This window comes from Dendropsophus ebraccatus, chromosome 3, assembly GCF_027789765.1.
Source record: "Dendropsophus ebraccatus isolate aDenEbr1 chromosome 3, aDenEbr1.pat, whole genome shotgun sequence".
Classification (NCBI taxonomy): domain Eukaryota; kingdom Metazoa; phylum Chordata; class Amphibia; order Anura; family Hylidae; genus Dendropsophus; species Dendropsophus ebraccatus.
The window spans coordinates 4,653,479-4,680,650 of NC_091456.1; the positions used below are offsets into that span (position 1 = coordinate 4,653,479).

The window sequence follows — 27,172 nt, forward strand, 5'->3', positions numbered from 1 at the left end:
TGATAGTGACGGACATGATGATGACTACGTCTCTAGCCGTGCTGCAGAGCTTTACACGAAGAACATGGAAGCCAGAAGTCTCAGCGTCTGATACTGTCGCAAGAGTCAGAACTTCGGCTCCAGCTTCTGCTGCGACTTCGGCTGTTTTCCCGAGAGCTTCTGTTCCAGTCACTGCGGCTGCGGCTCCTGCTGCGACTACTTCTGTGACTAAAGTAACTGCGACTTCTGGATCTGCTTCTTGGACTGTACCAGGAGGGGGCGCTGCTGTCACTGCTGGACGAGGAGGGGCTGGGCCGGTAATACGGGATGGGACGCTTGCGGGCACTGTGTGGAGAAGAATGACAGACAGATTAGCACGGGATGGATTTCCATAGCTCAGATGCCAAGTTGCGGCAGGTGACGAGTGCCATGTAAGGACTCCCATCCTATTAATAGACGGCAGATTGCTGCTGATCGCTGCCGGAAACGCAGATCCCAGAGGTCTGAGCTGAACGTCCTGAGACTGAGCACACAGGAGCCGTATCTGCTCTGCCATAAGGTGCTGATTATCTATCAATATTGAATAAAAAAGGACAAAAAGAAGCTAATTATCCTGTAACCAAACGGTCTCAATAAATGGTCTGAAGGCTCCGGAGATCTGACGGGATCCGAACTATAAACCTCAGAACTCAAAGTCATATACAGGAGACATAACATAAAGGTGCGAAGACTCCGGGGATCTGACGGGATCCGAACTATAAACCTCAGAACTCAAAGTCATATACAGGAGACATAACACAAAGGTGCGAAGACTCCGGGGATCTGACGGGATCCGAACTATAAACCTCAGAACTCAAATTCATATACAGGAGACATAACATAAAGGTGCGAAGACTCCGGGGATCTGACGGGATCCGAACTATAAACCTCAGAACTCAAAGTCATTTACAGGAGACATAACACAAAGGTGCGAAGACTCCGGGGATCTGACGGGATCCGAACTATAAACCTCAGAACTCAAATTCATATACAGGAGACATAACACAAAGGTGCGAAGACTCCGGGGATCTGACGGGATCCGAACTATAAACCTCAGAACTCAAAGTCATATACAGGAGACATAACACAAAGGTGCGAAGACTCCGGGGATCTGACGGGATCCGAACTATAAACCTCAGAACTCAGGCAAAGGTGCGCAGCAAATCAATGCAAATGGGCAAAACTTCACAAAATATCAGAAAATGACGCAGAACCAAGACATCCGGGTCACAAGAACCTGACCTATTCACCAGAGGAATACTTCATTATACCATAAGGAGGGGTCCCACCAAATGTAAAAAATCAGAGGGGTTCAGGAAAATAATAACCTAAACTCACCCGCCTTGGTGCCTCTGTTATTATTACATCATGTACCCAACTTCTCCAGCTGCAATGTCACAACGTGGCTGAGCTATGGCCCGGAGTCCCGCCCCAGTCACTGATTGGCTGAGCAGGCAATCAATCAGCTGGGTGTGTGATGTTGCAGCTAGAAAAGCTGCAGGTCACCGGCGGCTTTCAACAGGACTTGTGAACGGCACTATGGGCCTTGGGGATAGGGATACTTTATTTATCATTCCACCCCCGTCTTTCTGACTATTTTTCTTACTTGTTGGGACTTGTCCTTTAGTGCAGAAACATTGATGCAGTCGGCACAGCAGTTTTAGGTCGCGTGCACACAGCTGTATATAGGGGCATTTATCAGGGAGAGGGCAAAAAATCTGTACCCCTTCTGTGGCAAACGCCAGGGGCGCAACCATGATAAATCTCCTCCATTGTCTACTAGAAGCGCTGATTCCAGGAGGGATAGATGTTTCTATATAACCTAATCCTCATGCTGCTAAAAGAGCTCAGACCACACAGAGCAAAGACCCCATCAGACTTCTGCAGGTTTCCTCTGCTATCTGGCACCATCAAGTCTTTTAAAGGGTCAGTGTCATCAGAAAATGACTTATTGGGGGAGATTTATCAAAGGGTGTAAAATTTAGACTGGTGCAAACTGCCCACAGCGACCAATCACAGCTCAGCTTTCCTTTCAGCACTGCCTAAAGCTGAGCTGTGATTGGTCGCTGTGGGCAGTTTGCACCAGTCTAAATTTTACACCCTTTGATAAATCTTCCCCATTGTGTACATGTGTGTTTATGTTAAACATTTTTTTAAATATTTTTGTGGTGTCTTTTTTCTAAATTAAAATTTTTCTCTATATATTATAAAATAATCCTGATATCTTGCAGTTCTCATTCTCACCACTGGGGCTAAAACTAAGCTGAGACTTCCAGTTGTGTCTGTGGTGATAAGAGGAGGCTGCAGTAAAGTAATCTGTACAGCATTGCAGCGTCATGCGACCCCAGTAGATAGAGGAGACAATAGCAGACATTTTTACCTCGTTATCCTTCTGGCTTCCAGGTGGCTCGGAGAATCCCTTCTGCGCTTTCTCATAGGTGAATAGGAGCTGCGTCTTGCTCGGTGACCTCCTTTACGAGTTTCCTTTTCTACAGAATCGTACTTGTTGGTTCTCCCCCTATTCCTGTTGAAATTTAGAAATGTGATGTTAAAAAAAAAAAAATAAATAAATAAAAGAAAATTATATATATATATATATATATATATATATATATATATATATATATATATTAGCAACAAGGAAGAGAGTAAAATTCATAGTGTGTCTACATAATCATTGCTAAACCTCAAAACTTTTATACTAGATATATTTTACTAGATTTATACTAGTCCAGATGGGCAGATAAAGGATAGCACTGAAAATAAAGATGTAAATCAGCTGCAGTGTCCTGATCTGCATATCCCAGCTGTGTGGCTGAGGAGTGTCTTGCAAGCAGAGGAGTAGCCAGGATTCACAGGGCCCCATAGCAAAAACTGTAAGCTGTAACTGTAGTGCATACACTACTGCTAGCAACACTAAAGTGCATATACTACTGCTAGCAACACTAAAGTGCACACACTACTGCTAGCAACACTAAAGTGCATATACTACTGCTAGCAACACTAAAGTGCACACACTTCTGCTAGCAACACTAAAGTGCATATACTACTGCTAGCAACACTAAAGTGCATATACTACTGCTAGCAACACTAAAGTGCATATACTACTGCTAGCAACACTAAAGTGCACACACTACTGCTAGCAACACTAAAGTGCATATACTACTGCTAGCAACACTAAAGTGCATATACTACTGCTAGCAACACTAAAGTGCACACACTACTGCTAGCAACACTAAAGTGCATATACTACTGCTAGCAACACTAAAGTGCATATACTTCTGCTAGCAACACTAAAGTGCATATACTACTGCTAGCAACACTAAAGTGCATATACTACTGCTAGCAATACTAAAGTGCATACACTACTGCTAGCAACACTAAAGTGCATATACTACTGCTAGCAACACTAAAGTGCATATACTTCTGCTAGCAACACTAAAGTGCATATACTACTGCTAGCAACACTAAAGTGCATATACTACTGCTAGCAACACTAAAGTGCATACACTACTGCTAGCAACACTAAAGTGCACACACTACTGCTAGCAACACTAAAGTGCACACACTACTGCTAGCAACACTAAAGTGCATACACTACTGCTAGCAACACTAAAGTGCATACACTACTGCTAGCAACACTAAAGTGCACACACTACTGCTAGCAACACTAAAGTGCATATACTACTGCTAGCAACACTAAAGTGCATACACTACTGCTAGCAACACTAAAGTGCATACACTACTGCTAGCAACACTAAAGTGCATATACTACTGCTAGCAACACTAAAGTGCATATACTACTGCTAGCAACACTAAAGTGCATATACTACTGCTAGCAACACTAAAGTGCACACACTACTGCTAGCAACACTAAAGTGCACACACTACTGCTAGCAACACTAAAGTGCATATACTTCTGCTAGCGACACTAAAGTGCATACACTACTGCTAGCAACACTAAAGTGCACACACTACTGCTAGCAACACTAAAGTGCATACACTACTGCTAGCAACACTAAAGTGCATACACTACTGCTAGCAACACTAAAGTGCATACACTACTGCTAGCAACACTAAAGTGCATATACTTCTGCTAGCAACACTAAAGTGCATATACTACTGCTAGCAACACTAAAGTGCATATACTACTGCTAGCAACACTAAAGTGCACACACTACTGCTAGCAACACTAAAGTGCATATACTACTGCTAGCAACACTAAAGTGCATATACTACTGCTAGCAACACTAAAGTGCATATACTACTGCTAGCAACACTAAAGTGCATATACTACTGCTAGCAACACTAAAGTGCATATACTACTGCTAGCAACACTAAAGTGCATACACTACTGCTAGCAACACTAAAGTGCATATACTTCTGCTAGCAACACTAAAGTGCATACACTACTGCTAGCAACACTAAAGTGCATATACTACTGCTAGCAACACTAAAGTGCATATACTACTGCTAGCAACACTAAAGTGCATATACTACTGCTAGCAACACTAAAGTGCACACACTACTGCTAGCAACACTAAAGTGCATATACTACTGCTAGCAACACTAAAGTGCATATACTACTGCTAGCAACACTTAAGTGCACACACTACTGCTAGCAACACTAAAGTGCATATACTACTGCTAGCAACACTAAAGTGCATATACTACTGCTAGCAACACTAAAGTGCACACACTACTGCTAGCAACACTAAAGTGCACACACTACTGCTAGCAACACTAAAGTGCATATACTACTGCTAGCAACACTAAAGTGCATATACTACTGCTAGCAACACTAAAGTGCATATACTTCTGCTAGCAACACTAAAGTGCACACACTACTGCTAGCAACACTAAAGTGCATATACTACTGCTAGCAACACTAAAGTGCATATACTACTGCTAGCAACACTAAAGTGCATATACTTCTGCTAGCAACACTAAAGTGCACACACTACTGCTAGCAACACTAAAGTGCATACACTACTGCTAGCAACACTAAAGTGCACACACTACTGCTAGCAACACTAAAGTGCATATACTACTGCTAGCAACACTAAAGTGCATATACTTCTGCTAGCAACACTAAAGTGCACACACTACTGCTAGCAACACTAAAGTGCATATACTACTGCTAGCAACACTAAAGTGCATACACTACTGCTAGCAACACTAAAGTGCATATACGTCTGCTAGCAACACTAAAGTGCATACACTACTGCTAGCAACACTAAAGTGCATACACTACTGCTAGCAACACTAAAGTGCATATACTACTGCTAGCAACACTAAAGTGCACACACTACTGCTAGCAACACTAAAGTGCATATACTACTGCTAGCAACACTAAAGTGCATATACTACTGCTAGCAACACTAAAGTGCACACATTACTGCTAGCAACACTAAAGTGCATATACTTCTGCTAGCAACACTAAAGTGCATATACTACTGCTAGCAACACTAAAGTGCATACACTACTGCTAGCAACACTAAAGTGCACACACTACTGCTAGCAACACTAAAGTGCATATACTACTGCTAGCAACACTAAAGTGCATACACTACTGCTAGCAACACTAAAGTGCACACACTACTGCTAGCAACACTAAAGTGCACACACTACTGCTAGCAACACTAAAGTGCATACACTACTGCTAGCAACACTAAAGTGCATATACTTCTGCTAGCAACACTAAAGTGCACACACTACTGCTAGCAACACTAAAGTGCATACACTACTGCTAGCAACACTAAAGTGCACACACTACTGCTAGCAACACTAAAGTGCACACACTACTGCTAGCAACACTAAAGTGCATACACTACTGCTAGCAACACTAAAGTGCACACACTACTGCTAGCAACACTAAAGTGCATATACTACTGCTAGCAACACTAAAGTGCATATACTACTGCTAGCAACACTAAAGTGCATATACTTCTGCTAGCAACACTAAAGTGCACACACTACTGCTAGCAACACTAAAGTGCACACACTACTGCTAGCAACACTAAAGTGCACACACTACTGCTAGCAACACTAAAGTGCATACACTACTGCTAGCAACACTAAAGTGCACACACTTCTGCTAGCAACACTAAAGTGCATATACTACTGCTAGCAACACTAAAGTGCACACACTACTGCTAGCAACACTAAAGTGCATATACTTCTGCTAGCAACACTAAAGTGCATATACTACTGCTAGCAACACTAAAGTGCACACACTACTGCTAGCAACACTAAAGTGCATATACTACTGCTAGCAACACTAAAGTGCATACACTACTGCTAGCAACACTAAAGTGCACACACTACTGCTAGCAACACTAAAGTGCATACACTACTGCTAGCAACACTAAAGTGCATACACTACTGCTAGCAACACTAAAGTGCACACACTACTGCTAGCAACACTAAAGTGCATATACTACTGCTTGCAACACTAAAGTGCATACACTACTGCTAGCAACACTAAAGTGCATACACTACTGCTAACAACACTAAAGTGCATATACTACTGCTAGCAACACTAAAGTGCATACACTACTGCTAGCAACACTAAAGTGCATACACTACTGCTAGCAACACTAAAGTGCATATACTACTGCTAGCAACACTAAAGTGCACACACTACTGCTAGCAACACTAAAGTGCACACACTACTGCTAGCAACACTAAAGTGCATATACTACTGCTAGCAACACTAAAGTGCATATACTACTGCTAGCAACACTAAAGTGCACACACTACTGCTAGCAACACTAAAGTGCATATACTACTGCTAGCAACACTAAAGTGCATACACTACTGCTAGCAACACTAAAGTGCATACACTACTGCTAGCAACACTAAAGTGCATATACTACTGCTAGCAACACTAAAGTGCATATACTACTGCTAGCAACACTAAAGTGCATATACTACTGCTAGCAACACTAAAGTGCATATACTTCTGCTAGCAACACTAAAGTGCATACACTACTGCTAGCAACACTAAAGTGCATATACTACTGCTAGCAACACTAAAGTGCATATACTACTGCTAGCAACACTAAAGTGCATACACTACTGCCAGCAACACTAAAGTGCATACACTACTGCTAGCAACACTAAAGTGCATATACTACTGCTAGCAACAATAAAGTGCATATACTACTGCTAGCAATAAGTATATTAAGTGCTCGTGCTAGTATTAAGTATATATAATCTAACTAATAATAAACTAGAAGTGGTAAAAGACAGGTCTATTAGACTGTAATAAAGGCCGTGGGATTATGAACTGTCTGTACCTGTTGGGACTGTAGCGAGAATAACTTGGACTCCTTCGTGATCGTGAATTTCTACTTTCAGCGCTCTTCCTGGCTGATTTGGAGGAATAGCTGGGAGATCTTGAGTATGACCTGTAATGATATATAATAATTATATAATACAGCTGGATAGAAATGGTAGAATCATGAATTCCTTTTTAAACATTTTCCGGGGGGAAACGTAGCCTCATTTCTTACACAGCTCTAAATTCACATTCTCCCAACATTTGCGCCACTAGATTTGCGACTCTTAAAACATCCTGCATGTCTGAGGTTGACTCAAAAATTTATGCCAGCTCCGACCTGACGTAGATTTTAGATTTATAATTTACGCTAAAAAACAGTGTCAATTCTGATAAATATTGCACACAGGAGGAAACAAAAGGTGGCTGGAGATAGTGTAGCAGAGGTTACTAAAATCTAGCAGCTCGCTAACACACTCAGAGAGCTCCCACACCAAATGTGAAATCTTTAATATCATTAAATTTGTTACAGACAAAAATATGACTGTATACTGTATATGCCTGCATGTGCATTAAAAAATAAGGTGGCACACTTACCTCTCCCTTCACTACCCCTCCCCCTACTGCAGTCCTCCTGAAGACATTCATTGGCTAAGTAGGCAGGTCCAGCCCACATGAAATGCCAATGGGAAAAAGAAAGAAGAGGACGGAAGATTTCACAGCAGCAGCCGGGGTAGAGGAGTGGGAGAGGTATTTTTTTTATTTTTTTAACGCACAGAGACACATGTACAAAAGTAATATTTTTGCCTTCAAAACTCTTTTAAACTTATATAAGACAAATACATGAGAAATAATGCAGCTCGTCATTAGGAAATGTCTTGTTTCTAACTACAGTGGTGCCTTGGATTACGAGCATAATTCGTTCCGGGACCGAGCTTGTAATCCAAATCTACTCTTAAACCAAAGCAAATTTTCCCATAAGAAATTATAGAAATGCAGACAATTGGTTCCACCCCCCCAAAATAATTATTTATTATTCTGAATAACATGTAAAACTAATGAAACAAACATTCAGAAACAGCTGAATCTGTGATGATATAAGTTACTGTACAGTAATGGAGAGGATGGGAAACACAAGGGCGGACAGAGACTGCAGGGAGCAGGAAGGAATGAGCAGGCAGATGTGGGCACATACATGCAGCACTCTCTGTCCGGGCAGAAGGGGGTTACATCTATGAAGAGATTACCCCCACAGTCCTGTCCCCTCATGCAAGCCCCAGCCTGAAGTGGATCTGCTATGATTTGGAAGGTGAAGGAGACTTCCTGGGTCACAGTACAGGGCTGTAGACCCCGCTATACAGACCATGTCCCTCCCCAACTCGCACTCCCACCCAGTACAGGGAGCTCTTAAACCAAATCAATGCTCTTAAACCAAGTCATAATTTTGAAGAACTGTGAGCTCTTAAACCAAAACGCTCTTAAACCAAAACGCTCTTAAACCAAGGTATCGCTGTATATCCTAATGACGAGCTCAGTTATTTCTAGTGTATTTGTCTTAATATAAGTTTCAAATAGTTTTGAAGGCAAAAATATTACTTTTGTACATGTCTCCCTGTACCCACTATAAGAAGAGCAGTAGATGATACTTCTGTGGACATACCTTGCACCTGAAGAGATGGACCTACTTCTGGACCTTCTGTCTGAGGATGACCTATAGTAAGAAGAGTAAGAGCTGATGGAATGACTTGAGCTACGGGAATAAGACCTTCTGATGCTTCTGTATGAGGAGCTCCGCGATCGATGTCCGTCTACAGATGCTTTGTCGGGCGATACGTCAGATACACTTTTGTGTTCCTCAAGGCAGCCAAGACAAGAGGACAAATCTCTAAATAAGAAAGAGACCCAACTCTTAATTTATATAAAGAACAAATCAAAAACTTCACGTTAAAAGATATGGTATATGTTATACGGAGAGCCTAGACTCGTAATACCCCAGACAACATGTATATTAGCGTAGACCTCAATGGTTTCCACAATTCTTCACCTTTTTGCCGTCGTCCGTGAATCTGCCAGATGAAGTGATGAATCTTTACTAAAGGAAAAACAACTGGCAGATGAATTCCCTGAATCGGAGATGTTGTCACTGTGACCATTTGGAGTCTTCACAGATGAAGGGACATGTCCGAAACCCTGATGGATAGGACTCTCTTTGTACTGGTTAGTCTTCAATACAGAGGAGCTGGTCTGCATGGAGGGAGGGGTGCAGATATCATTTCCCGAGTCATACTCGTTTGAGACATCCTTCTGACAACCTCCACCATCCTCTGTTGAGACCAAAAGGCCAGGGATTGTTTGGGAAATCTGAAAACACAAAAGAGCGTTGACATAGCTGGAACCCAACACTTGTAAAGCAACTTGTCACTCAATGCCACAGTCACTTTCCAGAATTAATAATCTCGTTTAAATTCTCCATATACTGTATATTTTATTAACTGGAAAGAAAAGAGAACAAAAAAAAAAACCAAAGGAGCGGGCGGTGAAAAAAATGAAACGTAAAGAAAGAAAAAAAAAGGAAAACAAAAAAAAGATCTGTACAGAAAGTCCACAGAGGTGCCTGCAGAGAGTGAGAGCTGCAATGATGCTGACACCATGCACGGTTCTGGCATGCACCCATAGAAGAAGAATGAGAAAGAGAAGAGCTACGGCTATAAATGTAATGAGCTTTCTCTCTGATTAAACATGGGACACCGGCGTCGGAGAAGAATCGCCACCTTTAATGTAGCTCTTATCAAGGACAATTGTTCACAGTGTGTTCTACTGATTTAATTAGAGTATTAAAAGAGTCAAAGCCGCACCTTTCAGCGTAGCGGAGGCCTCGGAGTCAGACAGCGGGGACAGAGTGCTCACGGCCTGTCATCTGATTTACTTTCCTGAGCAGACGTAAGGCAATTGCTACACGTCAATGTAAGGCCTTGTTCACACATTCAGTGTTTTTTTCTGGCCTGTATACACTTTCCGCTATCAACGTTAACTATATGCTAATATATACGGATTGAGCACCCCCATCCATATTTTTTTGCGGATCTGTTAAATCTGTACTGTACTAGTTTAATAAAGTTTAATAAAACAAAGATGTAACCACTTTGTTCATTGCAGATCTGCATCTTTTGCGGATGACATGGATGCCAAAAGGTTACAATTCAGAAAAAAATTGCGGATCTCATGGACTTCTATTGGAGAATCTGCAAAAAAATACAGGTCCGCACTATATCCTGTTGGCCTCAGGGCGATAATCTGCCAAATCAGGCCAATTCGGCAGATTACCGCTCCATGTAATAATGACAAGGATCAGCCAAAGAAATGATTCCCGTCTTTTAACATTTTTAAAAATCATTGTCTGCTGTCTGCGCACCGCTACATGTAATAGTAATGCACGACTGATGGCTGATGCTATGGTAAACAAACAAAAAAAAGGTTATACTTACCTGTCCAGACTCCCCCGTGTCCTCCAGCCTTGTTCCTGTGTTCACTGCAGCTGCTTCAGGCACTTCCAAACCTGTCTCTGAAGTGACATACTGTTCAGCCAATCACTGGCTGGGGACCTGTCCCGTCTCAGCCAATAAGAGCCCTGTCACTTCAGAGATGGGCTCAGAAGCTCCCAAGTCTGCTGCATTGACTGGGGAACACAGGAACAAGGCTGGAGGACACCAGAAGAGCCTGGACAGGTAAGTACAACTCTTTATTATTTTTACACCAAAGCAAGGGCTGCATGGACATTGATAACGGTGCCGTGTATGGGCTCAGAAGGCAAATGCCGACCTAACAGATCGTTGGTCGCGTAATACGATCCTTACAAGCTGATTGACATTGCACACTGTTCTGTAATCTTATATCTACAAGTACACCTGAATCCCCTGTTTAATTCCTTTGATTAACTTTGGTGTCTGTAGAACTATCTTCCACAAGGAACCTTGATGCACTAGTAGCTTATCACTAAAACCTTTGCCCTTAGTGGACCCAATCTTTCTCGTCTAAATTCCCACTTCCATCTTGGATTACAATAGCTTCTCTTCCCCTTGGCAATTCCTGTAAATCTCCCCAGTACATGGGTTCAGGTATCTTACATTATCATCCAGTCATCAAGCTTTTTAACATGTAAATGAAAACACCATTTATATACTTGTCCACTCCTTCCTTGGGTCTCTATGCAGCTGTTAATTGTTCAAAAATCTCAGTTATAAATGGAAGACGAGGTTCAGCTCGGTTGAGTTTCCTAGTAAATAAAACAATGAACCTCGCTCGTACGGCGATGGATAAGGTCCCTTTGTCTGTATCTGGTCATTGTACCAGTCTAGGTAATGTAATATGTAGGGGGATAGGAAATGCCCATTACAGCGCCCCCTGGAGTCTGGAAAAGACAACGTCCTAACGGGAACATAATAATAAATAACTGTTGTCAGTCTCTATAGTTGTCAATCTCTATAGTTGTCAGTCTCTATAGTTGTCCGTCTCTATAGTTGTCGGTATCTATAGTTGTCCGTCTCTATAGTTGTCGGTCTCTATAGTTGTCGGTATCTATAGTTGTCAGTCTCTATAGTTGTCCGTCTCTATAGTTGTCGGTGTCTATAGTTGTCGGTGTCTATAGTTGTCGGTCTCTATAGTTGTCCGTCTCTATAGTTGTCGGTCTCTATAGTTGTCCGTCTCTATAGTTGTCGGTCTCTATAGTTGTCCGTCTCTATAGTTGTCCGTCTCTATAGTTGTCCGTCTTTATAGTTGTCCGTCTCTATAGTTATCCGTCTTTATAGTTGTCCGTCTCTATAGTTGTCGGTCTCTATAGGTGTCGGTCTCTATAGTTGTCGGTCTCTATAGTTGTCGGTCTCTATAGGTGTCGGTCTCTATAGTTGTCGGTCTCTATAGGTGTCGGTCTTTATAGTTGTCCGTCTCTATAGTTGTCCGTCTCTATAGTTGTCGGTCTCTATAGTTGTCGGTCTCTATAGTTGTCGGTCTCTATAGTTGTCGGTCTCTATAGTTGTCGGTCTCTATAGTTGTCGGTCTCTATAGTTGTCGGTCTCTATAGTTGTCGGTCTCTATAGTTGTCGGTCTCTATAGTTGTCGGTCTCTATAGTTGTCAGTCTTTATAGTTGTCCGTCTCTATAGTTGTCCGTCTCTATAGGTGTCGGTCTCTATAGCTGTCGGTCTCTATAGTTGTCCGTCTCTATAGTTGTCCGTCTCTATAGTTGTCCGTCTTTATAGTTGTCGGTCTCTATAGTTGTCGGTGTCTATAGTTGTCAGTCTCTATAGTTGTCAGTCTCTATAGTTGTCAGTCTCTATAGTTGTCAGTCTCTATAGTTGTCAGTCTCTATAGTTGTCCGTCTCTATAGTTGTCGGTCTCTATAGTTGTCGGTGTCTATAGTTGTCAGTCTCTATAGTTGTCCGTCTTTATAGTTGTCGGTCTCTATAGTTGTCCGTCTCTATAGTTGTCAGTCTCTATAGTTGTCGGTCTCTATAGTTGTCCGTCTCTATAGTTGTCAGTCTCTATAGTTGTCGGTCTCTATAGTTGTCGGTCTCTATAGTTGTCCGTCTCTATAGTTGTCAGTCTCTATAGTTGTCGGTCTCTATAGTTGTCGGTCTCTATAGTTGTCAGTCTCTATAGTTGTCAGTCTCTATAGTCATTGCGGGCAGGACTTTCCCCACTCAGCCGCAGCCCATTACCCAGGGACTATAGCTGAGCGTATCTACAATATATATTAGAGAAGCAGAGATCCTAATAAGACTATGACACTAATTGTTTCTGTTCTCGGTTCCTTCCTTTTGTTCCTTCTGGTTTCTCATCTTACTTTTTTTCCCTTATGTTGTTAGAATTATGTAAATAATTTATTCACAGACGGTATCCGGTACGATATTGTGAATGCTAAATACCCAGATAATAATAACAACCTGTAATTCTGGATGATTGCTGTTATCATCCGGCCCTTCAGCAAGTGTTATGTATATGATGTCTCTCCGACATAGAAGCAGGGATCCGTCTATGGAAAGGTTTCCATATTCATACGAGTTATTATAAATGTGAGATATATGTACATAGGGAAAGCCTGCGCGGTGTATCAGTGTATAGGAACACAAAGGGACAACTCTCCGGCAAATTCAAATTTTCCTTTTTAGTAAATCGTATTGTTTATCCTGTCGTGTTACAAACAGAAATCGCCGGGCTCCTGGAGTATGCAGCCACCCAGCTCCGGGAGCCAAGGATTGCTATTCGGGGGCCATATGCATGCGCAGTTATTGTCGATTCATGTGTAGGCATGGGTATGTTCCCACTATGTTGTTTCCTCTCCGTTTTTAAAAAGTGACGGCTGTCGGTCCATTATTCTAGGTCAGGTGGACTGATTGCCCTTGGTCTTTAATTGAAAAGTCCATTGAATTTGAGTATGAAACAGTGAAAGGACGTTGAAAAAGAAGAACTGTGTGGAAACAACAAAAAAATAACGTCCGCTGCAAAAGATGTCCGAAAATAATTGTTAAGCCGATATAAAGTGATGCTGGCTATTTTTACTGTTTAAATGTTGCTGTCAATTTTCCATAATAAAAGTTTAAATCACTCCCCTTTTTTCTATTTTTTACATTTAAATTTAAATAGATTTTTGGTCACATGACCTCCCAGAAAAAATTGCATAAAATGAAATGAAAAAGTCACATATATGCAAGTGAGATAACAACCAAAAATAAAGATGATGGTGCAAAAAATTGAGCCCAGCCCTACGGAATGAAGGATACAAAGGTTATAACAGTCAGAATATGGCAATTTTAAGATTTTTTATTTTAAAAGAAGTAAACCCCAAAATTAGAAAAAAAAAGCTTTTTTTTTTTTTTTTTTTCTAATTTCACTGCCCAAATTAGTGGCTGAGAGACTGAGAAGCGGAGGGGAGGACAGAGGACCCCAGCGCTGAAGCCGGGAGGTGGGTGCATGTTATGTTCAGCCACCACCTTCTGGGTCTTCTCACTGGACTTCTCCTTTAAGGGAAGTGAGGAAGTGTTCCTTTGTGTTACTATACGAATACCCTTGATTCCTGGGATTCGGATTCTCTCACGCACTCCATTACCATAGAAACAGAGAGGCAGCGTGACCCATTGGCACCAAGTGTGCTCATTCCTTACAGTCAATGTATGTAAGCTGCTGGAATTCTGCTTTACATACAAATGGAAACATATATATATACTTAAAAACACCCTATGGCTATGTCACACAACGTACTATTATTTAAAAGAATGGCCGCTGTTTCCATACTGCAAAGATATGCATTGAAACAACGGCCATCGTTTTCACACAAGGCACTGACTTTGATGCATATCATTGCAGTATGAAAAGAACGGCCGTAGTTTTAATGGAAAAAGCAGCCATTTTTTTCCCCAAAAATAGTACGTTGTGTGAACATAGCCTATAAATGACGATGTCAGAAGGTATTGTACAGTAATAATGAGGGCAAGGTTCCCCTAGCAGCATGATATGACATACAGTGATGTTGTCCTCAGTTTATAACTATTTATTCCTTTGTGTACTTATTTCCGGATCGGTGTACCGGCCCCGATCCCTGCTGGGAAGGATGAAAGGAACGCTAACAATCTGTATCTATCATTCTGGCATAATGTGACACAAGTGCGCTCCGCTAATACTAGGAAGATTTTATCTGACTCCATCTGAAGATATTCTGTGCCGTTTTTTCCGATCCCTATCTGCAGCTTCACATTCATGTTGTTTAATTAACGTCGTGTTTGATGTGTTGCTGAAAGCTATTTGCTGCAACAACTAGAACGATCCATTCATCTGATTACGGAGCAGAATGCCCGTCTCACCAGTCGTGGATTGTCCGGACATCTTACGTATCACACAGGACTGCAAGACGTTTGGGTATTTGGTGGACGTTGGTTACAACATATGTCAATTATTAAATGATGTTAAAGGGGTACTCCAGCTAAAAAAACTGGCATCCGAAAGTCATATACTGTAGATTTGTACTTTATTTCTATAAAAAAAAAATCTCCAGTCTTCTTGCAGAAAGCGGTGTATTCTCTCCAGTCTGACACAGCGCTGTCTGTATGGAGCAGCGCTGCCCGATGCTTTATTACTATGGTCAGTTGTGATGTATGTGCTGTAATCCGTCTGTATAAGAAGCTCGGCCGCTGTGACCGATGTTTTCTCCCAGTATCTGGATCCTCTTGAATACGCGGCGGATGTGTAATTGGTCGCGCACGTCCCGCTGAGACGCCTCCCATAACTGTTTGCTTTCACCATATTTCGGTGTCACTTTTAATAGCCGTGTATTTAAATCTGGGCCATGACTTGAAATCTGCTCAAGGTCACAGTAATTACAGCTTCCTCCTCCGCCGCTGAAAGTCACAATTAGTGTGATGTTCGATAAACAGCGCCTTCAGATGATTGCCGCCACCCGGCGAGGTTACAGTGATTACACCAAACAAACGGAGAGAGCGGATGATACAGAGCTGCCGCCTTATTACAGGGGGAAACAGCAGAAGGAGATAGGAAGGGACTGTGCTATCAACAGTCAGGAGGAAAAGAATGGACCTCTCCTCGAATTCGGCACATAAGAAAAAACAAATGCCGACCTTTGAAGGTCTTAAAGGAGTACTCCGGCGAAAATCTTTTTTCTTCAAATCAACTGGTTATATAGTTAGAAAGTTATATAGATTTGTATATTACTTCTATTTAAAAATCTCCAGTCTTCCTGTACTTATCAGCTGCTGTATGTCCTGCATGAAGTTGTGTATTCTCTCCAGTCTGACACAGTGCTCTCTGCTGCCACCCCTGTCCATGTCAGGAACTGTCCAGAGCAGCAGCAAATTCCCATAGAAAACCTCTCCTGCTCTGGACAGTTCCTGACATGGACAGAGGTGGCAGCAGAGAGCACTGTGTCAGACTGGAGAGAATACACCACTTCCATACAGCAGTTCCTGACATGGACAGAGGAGACTTTCTGAGCAGAGGAGGCTTTATGACTCGATGTTGTTTCGGCTGCCAGTGATGCAGATCTGATAGGACGTGCGCATTGTCTACAGAAAACAATTGTTAGAGGAAAAAAGAATCCCGTAGGTTTGGGAAACAATACAGGCTGAGCCCCTCCGTATGGTCGGGAATAGGGTGTTTGTTGTCCTATCCTGTATGAAGAGCACGATGTGTCACTACTAGAGATGAGCGACCCTGGAGCAGCTGGAGTCGATCCGAACCCGAACGTTCGGCATGTGATTAGCGGGGGCTGCTGAAGTTGGATAAAGCTCTAAGGTTGTCTGGAAAACATGGATACAGCCAATGACTATATCCATGATTTCCACATAGCCTTAGGGCTTTATGCAACTTCAGCAGCCCCCGCTAATCACATGCCGAACGCTCGGGTTCTGATGGACTCCAACTGCTCCAGGGTCGCTCATTTCTAGTCGCTACATATTCACGTAATGTTCCTCTAAGAAATGGTGTAAAGTGAGATTATAATGATCAGAGACTAATCGCATCGAGAGGCTCATTATAGGCCTAATGGACGTGGAGCGACGGCCGGCCAGCTTCACTGACTGTTCATTACAGAACTATGTTATTACTGAGCTTTGAAAACAGAAAGGGAAGCGTCAACCACACATCTGAACGCTCCACAACGTCCGCACCCTCTACTACATTCTCGCTCTCCACAACGTCCGCACTCTCTACAACATCCTCGCTCTCCACAATGTCTGCACTCTGCACAACGTCCGCACGCAACACATAGCCGCACACTCCACAGCATCCGCACGCTCCACAGTGCCCGAACTCTCCACAACGTCCGCGCGCTCCACATGGCCACACACTCCATAACATTCGCACACTCCACAACGTCCACACGCAACACATAGCCGCATACTCCACAGCGCCCGAACTCTCCACAACGTCCGCACGCTCCACATGGCCACACACTCCATAACATCCGCACACTCCACAACGTCCACACACTTCACATGGGCACACGCTCCACAACGTCCGCATGCTCCTACTGAGCTATGAAAACAGAAAGGGAAGTGTCGACTACACATCCACAAGCTTCACAGCATCTGCACTCTCCACAACGTCCTCACGCTCTACAGCGTCCGCACTCTCCACAACGTCCGCACACTCCACAGCATCAGCACTCTCCAAACATTTGCACGCTCCACAGAGTCCGCACGCTCCACAGCGTCCACACGCTCCACAGTGTCCGCGCGCTCCACAACGTCCATATGCTCCACATAGACACACACTCTACAACGTCCGCACGTTCCACAACGTACGCACTCTTCACAAGATCCGCATGCTCCACAACGTCCACACGCTCCACGCACAGTCTGCTTTAGTTTAGCGGCTCACCCCTGAATAATTCCTGCAATGTTTCTGAGCTTTATGTCTTGTACAATAGATGATGCCGGAACTTTCTTCAAAGCCAATGAAACCAACGGAGATCATAGCATAGATGGAGGCTGGAGATCCACCTTTGGAATCAGGTTCATGTCTCCTATTACATGTATTATTAGTATGTTATTATCCAAATGGCTTTCTGTAGAAGCAGCCGGGATGTAATGACGGCAGAGGGTTCCATATTCCGAGCTGCTGACCTGCGGACGCCATTTATTAGAGTCCTGGCTCCACGTATGGCAGGTTACATGCCGGATTATAGAGCAGTTATTTACTACTTAACGTCCTATTAGATGGGGCGATAACGACCGATCAATAATAGAAAACGAGCTCCGATCTGGTAGACCAGCGGTCCCTTACCGAGCCTATTACACGTCTTGATAATTGTTCAGCAAGGGCTGTATATATATTTATATCATTAGCGATGTCCGTGCAGCCCTTGCCATAAATTGTTATACATTGGTTGGTCGCGCATCGCTATTACATGCGCTGTTGGCGGCCGATGATTTTGGTGTCGGACCATTTGATGTGATCGGCTGATGATCGTTGTCTCTATTACACAGAGCGATAATCGACCACATGGGCCTGATTCAGACGGTTATGGCTCCGTGTATTGGGGCCCTTACATGTGTTCAGGATATCGTGTAAGAGAAGAAAAACCTCCCTCGCCTCTGATCTCAGCCAACGCTGCGCCACCGGTCTCTGCTGCCGATATCCTTCTGCCCCATACGCAGGAATGGGCGCAGAGATGAGCAGCGGGTCCGGGCCGTGTCACAACAACCACCAGAGGGTTTGGAGCACCATGAGCAAAAGTCCAAAATGAATGCTCTTTTATGCCTCTTTAAAGGGAAAATGTCTGTTAGGGTAGCTTCACACGTATCGGATCCGCAGCGGATTTCACCATTTTCACGAGTTCGCAGCAAAATCCGCTGCGGATCCTGTAGCGTGAATCTGAATGGGTCCCCTTTAACCCCCGCAGCCCCCGGCCCAGAGCATACATTACCTGCTCGGCGCGGCAGCTGTGTGTGAAGCTACTGGCTCCCCTCGCTCCTCTTCAGCCAATCAGTGCTGCCGTGCCGGGAGCCGGGAGCGTCACACACCGCTGCTGTGCTGAGCAGGTAACGTATGCTCCGGGCCGGGGGCTCGGGGAAGGGGGGTTAAAGGGGCCGGATCCGCTGCATGTATGGGACCCATTCAGCTTCACGCTACAGGATCCGCAGCTGATTTTGCTGCAAACTCGCAGCGTGAAATCCGCTGCGGATCCGGTACGTGTGAAGCTACCCTCTAAAGAGGTTCTCTGGCCTTGTAAAAATTTTATATATTGTCACCTTGTGCAGAGCAAAATAAACATGCTATTCTTACCCCCCCACGCCCCCTGGGGTCCTCCTGTGGTGTCTTCAGCCGCCCCGCTCAATGCTCCTACCATCACCTCCAAGACTGGCTCAATCGCCCCCGGCAACCAACCAGATTCCACCTTTCATTTTCCAAAGAGTCTGTGAGGAATAAAAGGTGGAATCTGATTGGTTGCCGGGGGCGACTGAGCCAGTCTCACTTTACACCATCTCCCCCAATATTATTATGGTGTCATAGATAAATCTTGTAGTTATACATTATATCTTGCAGTTTTTATTCTCGTCACCAGGTGCAAATTCCACAGCAACGTCCACAGCATTACAGTAAAATGTGACACCAGGAGAAGAGGATAGCAGCTCGGCCTCCGCTCCCCTGTACAGTAACGTCTGTATGGTGCACAGAGGTCACAGAGCATTCTTACAAACCCAGCCCATAGAAAGAATAGGGTCTGTCTGCCATAAAGCATGTCACTAAGTGCTGGTAACACAGCTCAGGAAAGGCGGCTATCCCTATAATGTGAAATAATAAAGTACAATCAGAAAAAAGAAACAGATTAAAACGAAAAGAACAGGATGGGGATCGGTAAATCAGATAACTTGTATAAAGGTTTCTTTGCCTGCGGTTACACTGCGTCACTAGTATACTAGTGTTTGGCTTAGGGGCAGGTTAATTGACCCCTTTAACCCTTTACTCATCTGCCCCGCCGGTGTACTTTATTATACTATTTATTTAGCCTGCTGCACCTCTAAGCATTACAAGCGGTGTGAACACGGTCTTGGGCGACCTTGACCTGATTTACTATAAAAGTGTAAAAAACAAGTCTAAACAACGTACAATAAAATGAGAAGCAATATAATAAACAGAAAGACAGAATGGAAAGAAAGAAGGAAGCAAAAGGCGCCCGATCTGCAGTGAGCAAAACTGAGGCAGAGAATAAAACAGAGAATAAAGTATACAGATATTTCCAGATATTTCACAGCCAATAATCCAATTCAGAGTTTTTATTATTTTTTTATTTTATTTCCCCTGTAAAGTCCTCACGCTAATCAAACCCCTAGCATCTGTCAGGAATCAGCCACTTACCAAGCGGGAACTCCTCCTTTAGTAGGTAAGGTGTAAGAAAAAGGTAACATAATTCCATCATTACATATTACAGGTCAGCAAAAACAAACATTCACTCTCCCTGACATCTAGACGAGTGCGGGGCGGCGCTCACCGCTATCTGGAGTGTAATCGCTTATATCGCACTCTTCTCTCAACAAACATACAATGGAAAAATAGCACATAAGATGCAAGAAACACAGTAACACCAGAGAGAATCTCCGCTCTGAAAGAATAGGATCCTCCGTGTCCCGTAGATTTACATTCAGTTACAGGTGGGATAATGGAATAAGAAGGGTCAGTTCTGCAATACATGACGAGGATGAGGTCGGGGGAGGGTGGTTTCTAGCTATTTAAAGGGACCATAAACTTTTAAAGGAGAAGTCCAGCTAAAATTTTTATTAAAGTATTGTATTACCCCTCAAAAGTTATACAAATCCCCAATATACACTTATTACGGGAATTGCTTATAAAGGGCTTTTTTCCCTGCACTTACTACTGCATCAAGGCTTCACTTCCTGGATAACATGGTGATGTCACTTCCTGGATAACATGGTGATGTCACTTCCTGGATAACATGGTGATGTCACTTCCTGGATAACATGGTGATGTCACTTCCTGGATAACATGGTGATGTCACTTCCTGGATAACATGGTGATGTCACTTCCTGGATAACATGGTGATGTCACTTCCTGGATAAACATGGTGATGTCACTTCCTGGATAAACATGGTGATGTCACTTCCTGGATAACATGGTGATGTCACTTCCTGGATAACATGGTGATGTCACTTCCTGGATTACACGGTGATGTCACTTCCTGGATAACATGGTGATGTCACTTCCTGAATAATATGGTGATGTCACGACCCGACTCCCAGAGCTGTGTGGGCTGTGGCTGCTGGAGAGGATGATGGCAGGGGGACACTGAGGGACACAGGGCACTGGAGGGACACTGAGCGTCCCGCTGCCATCATCCTCTCCAGCAGCCACAGCCCACACAGCTCTGGGAGTTGGGTCGTGACATCACCATGTTATCCAGGACGTGACATCCCCATGTTATCCAGGAAGTGACATCACCATGTTATCCAGGAAGTGACATCACCATGTTATGCATAAAGTGACATCACCATGTTATCCAGGAAGTGACATCCCCATGTTTATCCAGGAAGTGACATCCCCATGTTAGCCAGGAAGTGACATCACCATGTTATTTAGGAAGTGACATCACCATGTTATCCAGGAAGTGACATCACCATGTTATCCAGGAAGTGACATCACCGTGTTATCCAGGAAGTGACATCACCATGTTATCCAGGAAGTGACATCGCCATGTTATCCAGGAACTGACATCACCATGTTATCCAGGAACTGACATCACCATGTTATCCAGGAACTGACATCACCATGTTATCCAGGAAGTGACATCACCATGTTATCCAGGAAGTGACATCACCATGTTATCCAGGAAGTGACATCACCATGTTATCCAGGAAGTGACATCACCATGTTATCCAGGAAGTGAAGCCTTGATGCAGCAGTAAGTGCAGGAAAAAAGCCCTTTATGTGCATTTCCCGTAATAAGTGTATATTGGGGATTTGTATAACTTTTAGGGGGAAATACAATACTGTAATAACATTTTTTATTGGACTTTTCTGTTAATACAGTAAGAGCTGAATCCATTGCATTGTGGGTTTACTGTGCTCCATGTCCTGCATGGGGGATTTTTTTTCCTTGGTTATAAAAGAGTGCTTTGTAAACTGCATCATATATATATTATATGGACATTCTATGGGGTGATGGAACTAGGACTCTATAACAGAAGCAATTCTTGGAATTATTATATTATTAAGGTCATATTATGGGAATCACAGTTGCTGATATAGATGGGTCTATGGGATGGATATATACTGGGTCTAAGATCACCTATATGGACCAGCAATATGCAGGTTATCAATACACTCACCCTACACAAGCAGAACTATATGTTTAGGTGCTATATACTGTATACCCTCTAATTGGAGTCAGGTTTATATCACTAATTTGCTATTTTATTTTTTAGGCCCTTTATGTTATGTTGCCCTGGGAGTCTTATTTGGATATTGTACATTGCACTATTGTTCTGTCCAATAATCTGTAAATGCCCCCTCTCCTCTTATAATGCCCCCTCTCCTCCTATAATGCCCCCTCTCCTCTTACAATGACCCCCTTTCCTCTTATAATGCCCCTCTCCTCCTATAATGCCCCCTCTCCTCTTATAATACCCCTCTCCTCTTATAATGCCCCCTCTCCTCTTACAATGACCCCCTTTCCTCTTATAATGCCCCTCTCCTCCTATAATGCCCCCTCTCCTCTTATAATACCCCTCTCCTCTTATAATGCCCCTCTCCTCTTACAATGACCCCCTCTCCTCCTATAATGCCCCTCTCCTCTTATAATGCCCCCTCCCCTCTTACAATGACCCCCTCTCCTCTTATAATGCCCCTCTCCTCTTATAATGCCCCTCTCCTCTTATAATACCCCTCTCCTCTTATAATGCCCCCTCTCCTCTTATAATACCCCTCTCCTCTTATAATACCCCTCTCCTCTTACAATGACCCCCTCTCCTCTATAATGCCCCTCTCCTCTTATAATGCCCCTCTCCTCCTATAATGCCCCCTCTCCTCCTATAATGCCCCCTCTCCTCTTATAATGCCCCCTCTCCTCTTACAATGACCCCCTCTCCTCTTATAATGCCCCTCTCCTCTTATAATACCCCTCTCCTCTTATAATACCCATCTCCTCTTATAATGCCCCCTCTCCTCTTATAATACCCCTCTCCTCTTATAATACCCATCTCCTCTTATAATGCCCCCTCTCCTCTTACAATGACCCCCTCTCCTCTTATGATACCCCTCTCCTCTTATAATACCCCTCTCCTCTTATAATGCCCCCTCTCCTCTATAATGCCCCCTCTCCTCTTATAATACCCCTCTCCTCTATAATGCCCCCTCTTCTCTTATAATGCCCCCTCTCCTCTTATAATACCCCTCTCCTCTTATAATGCCCACTCTCCTCTTATAATGCCCCCTCTCCTCCTATAATACCCCTCTCCTCCTATAATACCCCTCTCCTCTTATAATGCCCCCTCTCCTCCTATAATGCCCCTCTCCTCTTATAATACCCCTCTCCTCTTATAATGCCCCTCTCCTCTTATAATGCCCCTCTCCTCCTATAATGCCCCTTCTCCTCTTATAATGCCCCCTCTCCTCTTATAATACCCCTCTCCTCTTATAATGCCCCCTCTTCTCCTATAATACCCCTCTCCTCCTATAATACCCCTCTCCTCTTATAATGCCCCCTCTCCTCCTATAATGCCCCTCTCCTCTTATAATACCCCTCTCCTCTTATAATGCCCCTCTCCTCTTATAATGCCCCTCTCCTCCTATAATGCCCCTTCTCCTCTTATAATGCCCCTCTCCTCTTATAATACCCTTCTCCTCTTATAATGCCCCCTCTCCTCCTATAATGCCCCTCTCCTCTTATAATACCTCTCTCCTCTTATAATACCCTTCTCCTCTTATAATACCCCTCTCCTCCTATAATACCCCTCTCCTCTTATAATGCCCCCTCTCCTCTTACAATGACCCCCTCTCCTCCTATAATGCCCCTCTCCTCTTATAATGCCCCCTCTCCTCTTACAATGACCCCCTCTCCTCTTATAATGCCCCCTCTCCTCTTATAATACCCCTCTCCTCCTATAATGCCCCCTCTCCTCTTATAATGCCCCCTCTCCTCTTATAATGCCCCTCTCCTCTTATAATACCCCTCTCCTCTTATAATGCCCCCTCTCCTCTTATAATACCCCTCTCCTCCTATAATGCCCCCTCTCCTCTTATAATACCCCTCTCCTCTTATAATGCCCCCTCTCCTCTTATAATACCCCTCTCCTCCTATAATACCCCTCTCCTCCTATAATGCCCCCTCTCCTCTTATAATGCCCCTCTCCTCTTATAATGCCCCTCTCCTCTTATAATACCCCTCTCCTCTTATAATGCCCCCTCTCCTCTTATAATGCCCCCTCTCCTCTTACAATGACCCCCTCTCCTCCTATAATGCCCCTTCTCCTCTTATAATGCCCCTCTCCTCTTATAATACCCTTCTCCTCTTATAATGCCCCCTCTCCTCCTATAATGCCCCTCTCCTCTTATAATACCTCTCTCCTCTTATAATACCCTTCTCCTCTTATAATACCCCTCTCCTCCTATAATACCCCTCTCCTCTTATAATGCCCCCTCTCCTCTTACAATGACCCCCTCTCCTCTTATAATGCCCCCTCTCCTCTTATAATACCCCTCTCCTCCTATAATGCCCCCTCTCCTCTTATAATGCCCCCTCTCCTCTTATAATGCCCCTCTCCTCTTATAATACCCCTCTCCTCTTATAATGCCCCCTCTCCTCTTATAATACCCCTCTCCTCCTATAATGCCCCCTCTCCTCTTATAATACCCCTCTCCTCCTATAATACCCCTCTCCTCCTATAATGCCCCCTCTCCTCTTATAATGCCCCTCTCCTCTTATAATGCCCCTCTCCTCTTATAATACCCCTCTCCTCTTATAATGCCCCCTCTCCTCTTATAATGCCCCCTCTCCTCTTACAATGACCCCCTCTCCTCTTATAATACCCCTCTCCTCTTATAATACCCCTCTCCTCTTATAATGCCCCCTCTCCTCTATAATGCCCCCTCTCCTCTTATAATGCCCCCTCTCCTCTTATAATGCCCCCTCTCCTCCTATAATGCCCCCTCTTCTCTTATAATGCCCCCTCTCCTCCTATAATACCCCTCTCCTCTTATAATGCCCCCTCTCCTCCTATAATACCCCTCTCCTCTTATAATGCCCCCTCTTCTCCTATAATACCCCTCTCCTCTTATAATGCCCCTCTCCTCTTATAATACCCATCTCCTCTTATAATGCCCCCTCTCCTCTTATAATGCCCCCTCTCCTCCTATAATACCCCTCTCCTCTTATAATGCCCCCTCTCCTCCTATAATACCCCTCTCCTCTTATAATGCCCCCTCTCCTCCTATAATACCCCTCTCCTCTTATAATGCCCCCTCTCCTCCTATAATACCCCTCTCCTCTTATAATGCCCCTCTCCTCTTATAATACCCCTCTCCTCTTATAATGCCCCCTCTCCTCCTATAATACCCCTCTCCTCCTATAATGCCCCTCTCCTCTTATAATACCCCTCTCCTCTTATAATGCCCCTCTCCTCCTATAATGCCCCTTCTCCTCTTATAATACCCCTCTCCTCTTATAATGCCCCCTCTCCTCTTATAATACCCTTCTCCTCTTATAATACCCTTCTCCTCCTATAATGCCCCTCTCCTCTTATAATACCCCTCTCCTCCTATAATGCCCCTCTCCTCTTATGATGCCCCCTCTCCTCTTATGATGCCCCCTCTCTATATATGTATATACTGCACCTGGTCCTGTGTATAACGGCTTCATACAGCAACTCCCCGGCATCTTATGCTGTTTTTTTCTGCATACAAATCTATGGCCTTGGATACTTTATTTCAATCAATTTGTATTTTAATGGGGTTGTTCACAAAAAAATTCTTTCAAATCAGTTGATTCCAGAACGTTCCACAGATTTGTAATTTACTTCTATAAAAATAAAAAAACCTCCAATCTTCCAGTACTTATCAGCTGCTGTATGTCCTGCAGGAAGTGGTGTATTCTCTCCAGTCTGACACAGTGCTCTCTGCTGCCACCTCTGTCCATGTCAGGAACTGCTCAGAGCAGCAGCAAATCCCCATAGCAAACCTCTTTGTGGCCTTCAGTTTTTAGTGTCATGTTCTTTGTTACTATATAAAAATATGTCTTAATAAAAAGAGATTTGAAAGAATACCTCTCCTGCTCTGGACAGTTCCTGACATGGACAGAGGTGGCAGCAGAGAGCACTGTCAGACTGGAGAGAATACACCACGTCCTGCAGGACATACAGCAGCTGATAAGTACTGGAAGACTGGAGATTTTTTTATAGAAGTAAATTACACATCTCTGGCACCAGTTGATGTAATAGAATTTTTTGGTGAACTCCCCCTTTAGGTTTAGTCAATGATAAGTGGGCTGGAGTTACTTCTTGTCTTTAACTACAGGGGACGGGACGACATATTCGCCTTTGGGCAGTAAAAGCATCTGTGCTATATTACAGAATGACGTCCTTCATATCATTGTGTAATATTTCAGTATACCCTGTCAGCAGGAGGGGCAGGATCGGTCTGTGCCGTCGTGGCGGCAGTACAGTGGCGCACCATTAGTATTCCTTGTACTGCTTCACCCCTCACAATTCACCATGTCCCCCCATAAAACAATGCGCGCTTCTGCGCTCAGGTATCCGCCCGCCTGACTGAGGTTCATCTGGCTTGAGGGAAATGGCAGATAATGAGTTTTCCAACCGCAGGTAATTAGAAATGAATCAGACTTTAAAGAGCCATCTGTTCGGGCAAGTTTTTCGATAGAAAACCGCCCTTGGCAAGAAGTGGTGGATTTCCGAAATAAAAAATCTTTTGGCGCGCTAAACGCCAGAACTATCGAAAAATATCCAATAAAAAGCAGGTTGTGAAATTGTTGGTTTTTTTATAGAAATCCTCCAGCTGTATCACATCTATTAACCTAGTTTGGCGGCACGCGGCCATTAGCGGTCGGCCTTACTATAATCCGTAAAATATTTAATACACTGTAGCATTACACGGCTGACTTCCTTGTCATAGTCGTTCTGCAACTTACACAAAGTTGTCTGTTTGGTAAGAAGCAGAACAGATGGTGCGCGGGCTGCATCATCCACAAACGTCCACTTATTCATCCCAATCAGAGAGCGTAAAATGGCGAATGTACAAGATGTGGAAGGATTGGCCCCGAAAGACGGCACAAGGACCGGCAACGTCCCAGAACGCCGGCACAATATGACTTTCTTATTCTCTAACCTCGAGACTCTCTTCAT

At 43.8% G+C, this 27,172-nt stretch overlaps 1 protein-coding gene across 1 annotated transcript; it reads right to left on the minus strand.

The window, feature by feature from the left end:
• On the minus strand, positions 1-27,172 carry LOC138785117 (serine/arginine repetitive matrix protein 4-like). Its single transcript, XM_069960693.1, has 6 exons — positions 26,921-27,172; positions 9,345-9,661; positions 8,961-9,185; positions 7,320-7,430; positions 2,399-2,542; positions 1-324 (listed from the first exon to the last, which is right to left on the minus strand). The coding sequence occupies exons 1-6, from the start codon at positions 27,170-27,172 to the stop codon at positions 81-83; spliced, it is 1,293 nt and encodes a 430-aa protein (XP_069816794.1). The 3' UTR covers positions 1-80.

Coding starts and splice junctions, on each gene's coding strand:
- LOC138785117 (XM_069960693.1), bottom strand. CDS start 27,172: ATGAAGAGAGTCTCGAGGTTAGAGAATAAGAAAGTCATATTGTGCCGG. Junction 7,431..8,960: donor TCCATCTCTTCAGGTGCAAG/GTATGTCCACAG, acceptor ATATCATTACAG/GTCATACTCAAGATCTCCCA. Junction 2,543..7,319: donor TCTCGCTACAGTCCCAACAG/GTACAGACAGTT, acceptor AAATTTCAACAG/GAATAGGGGGAGAACCAACA.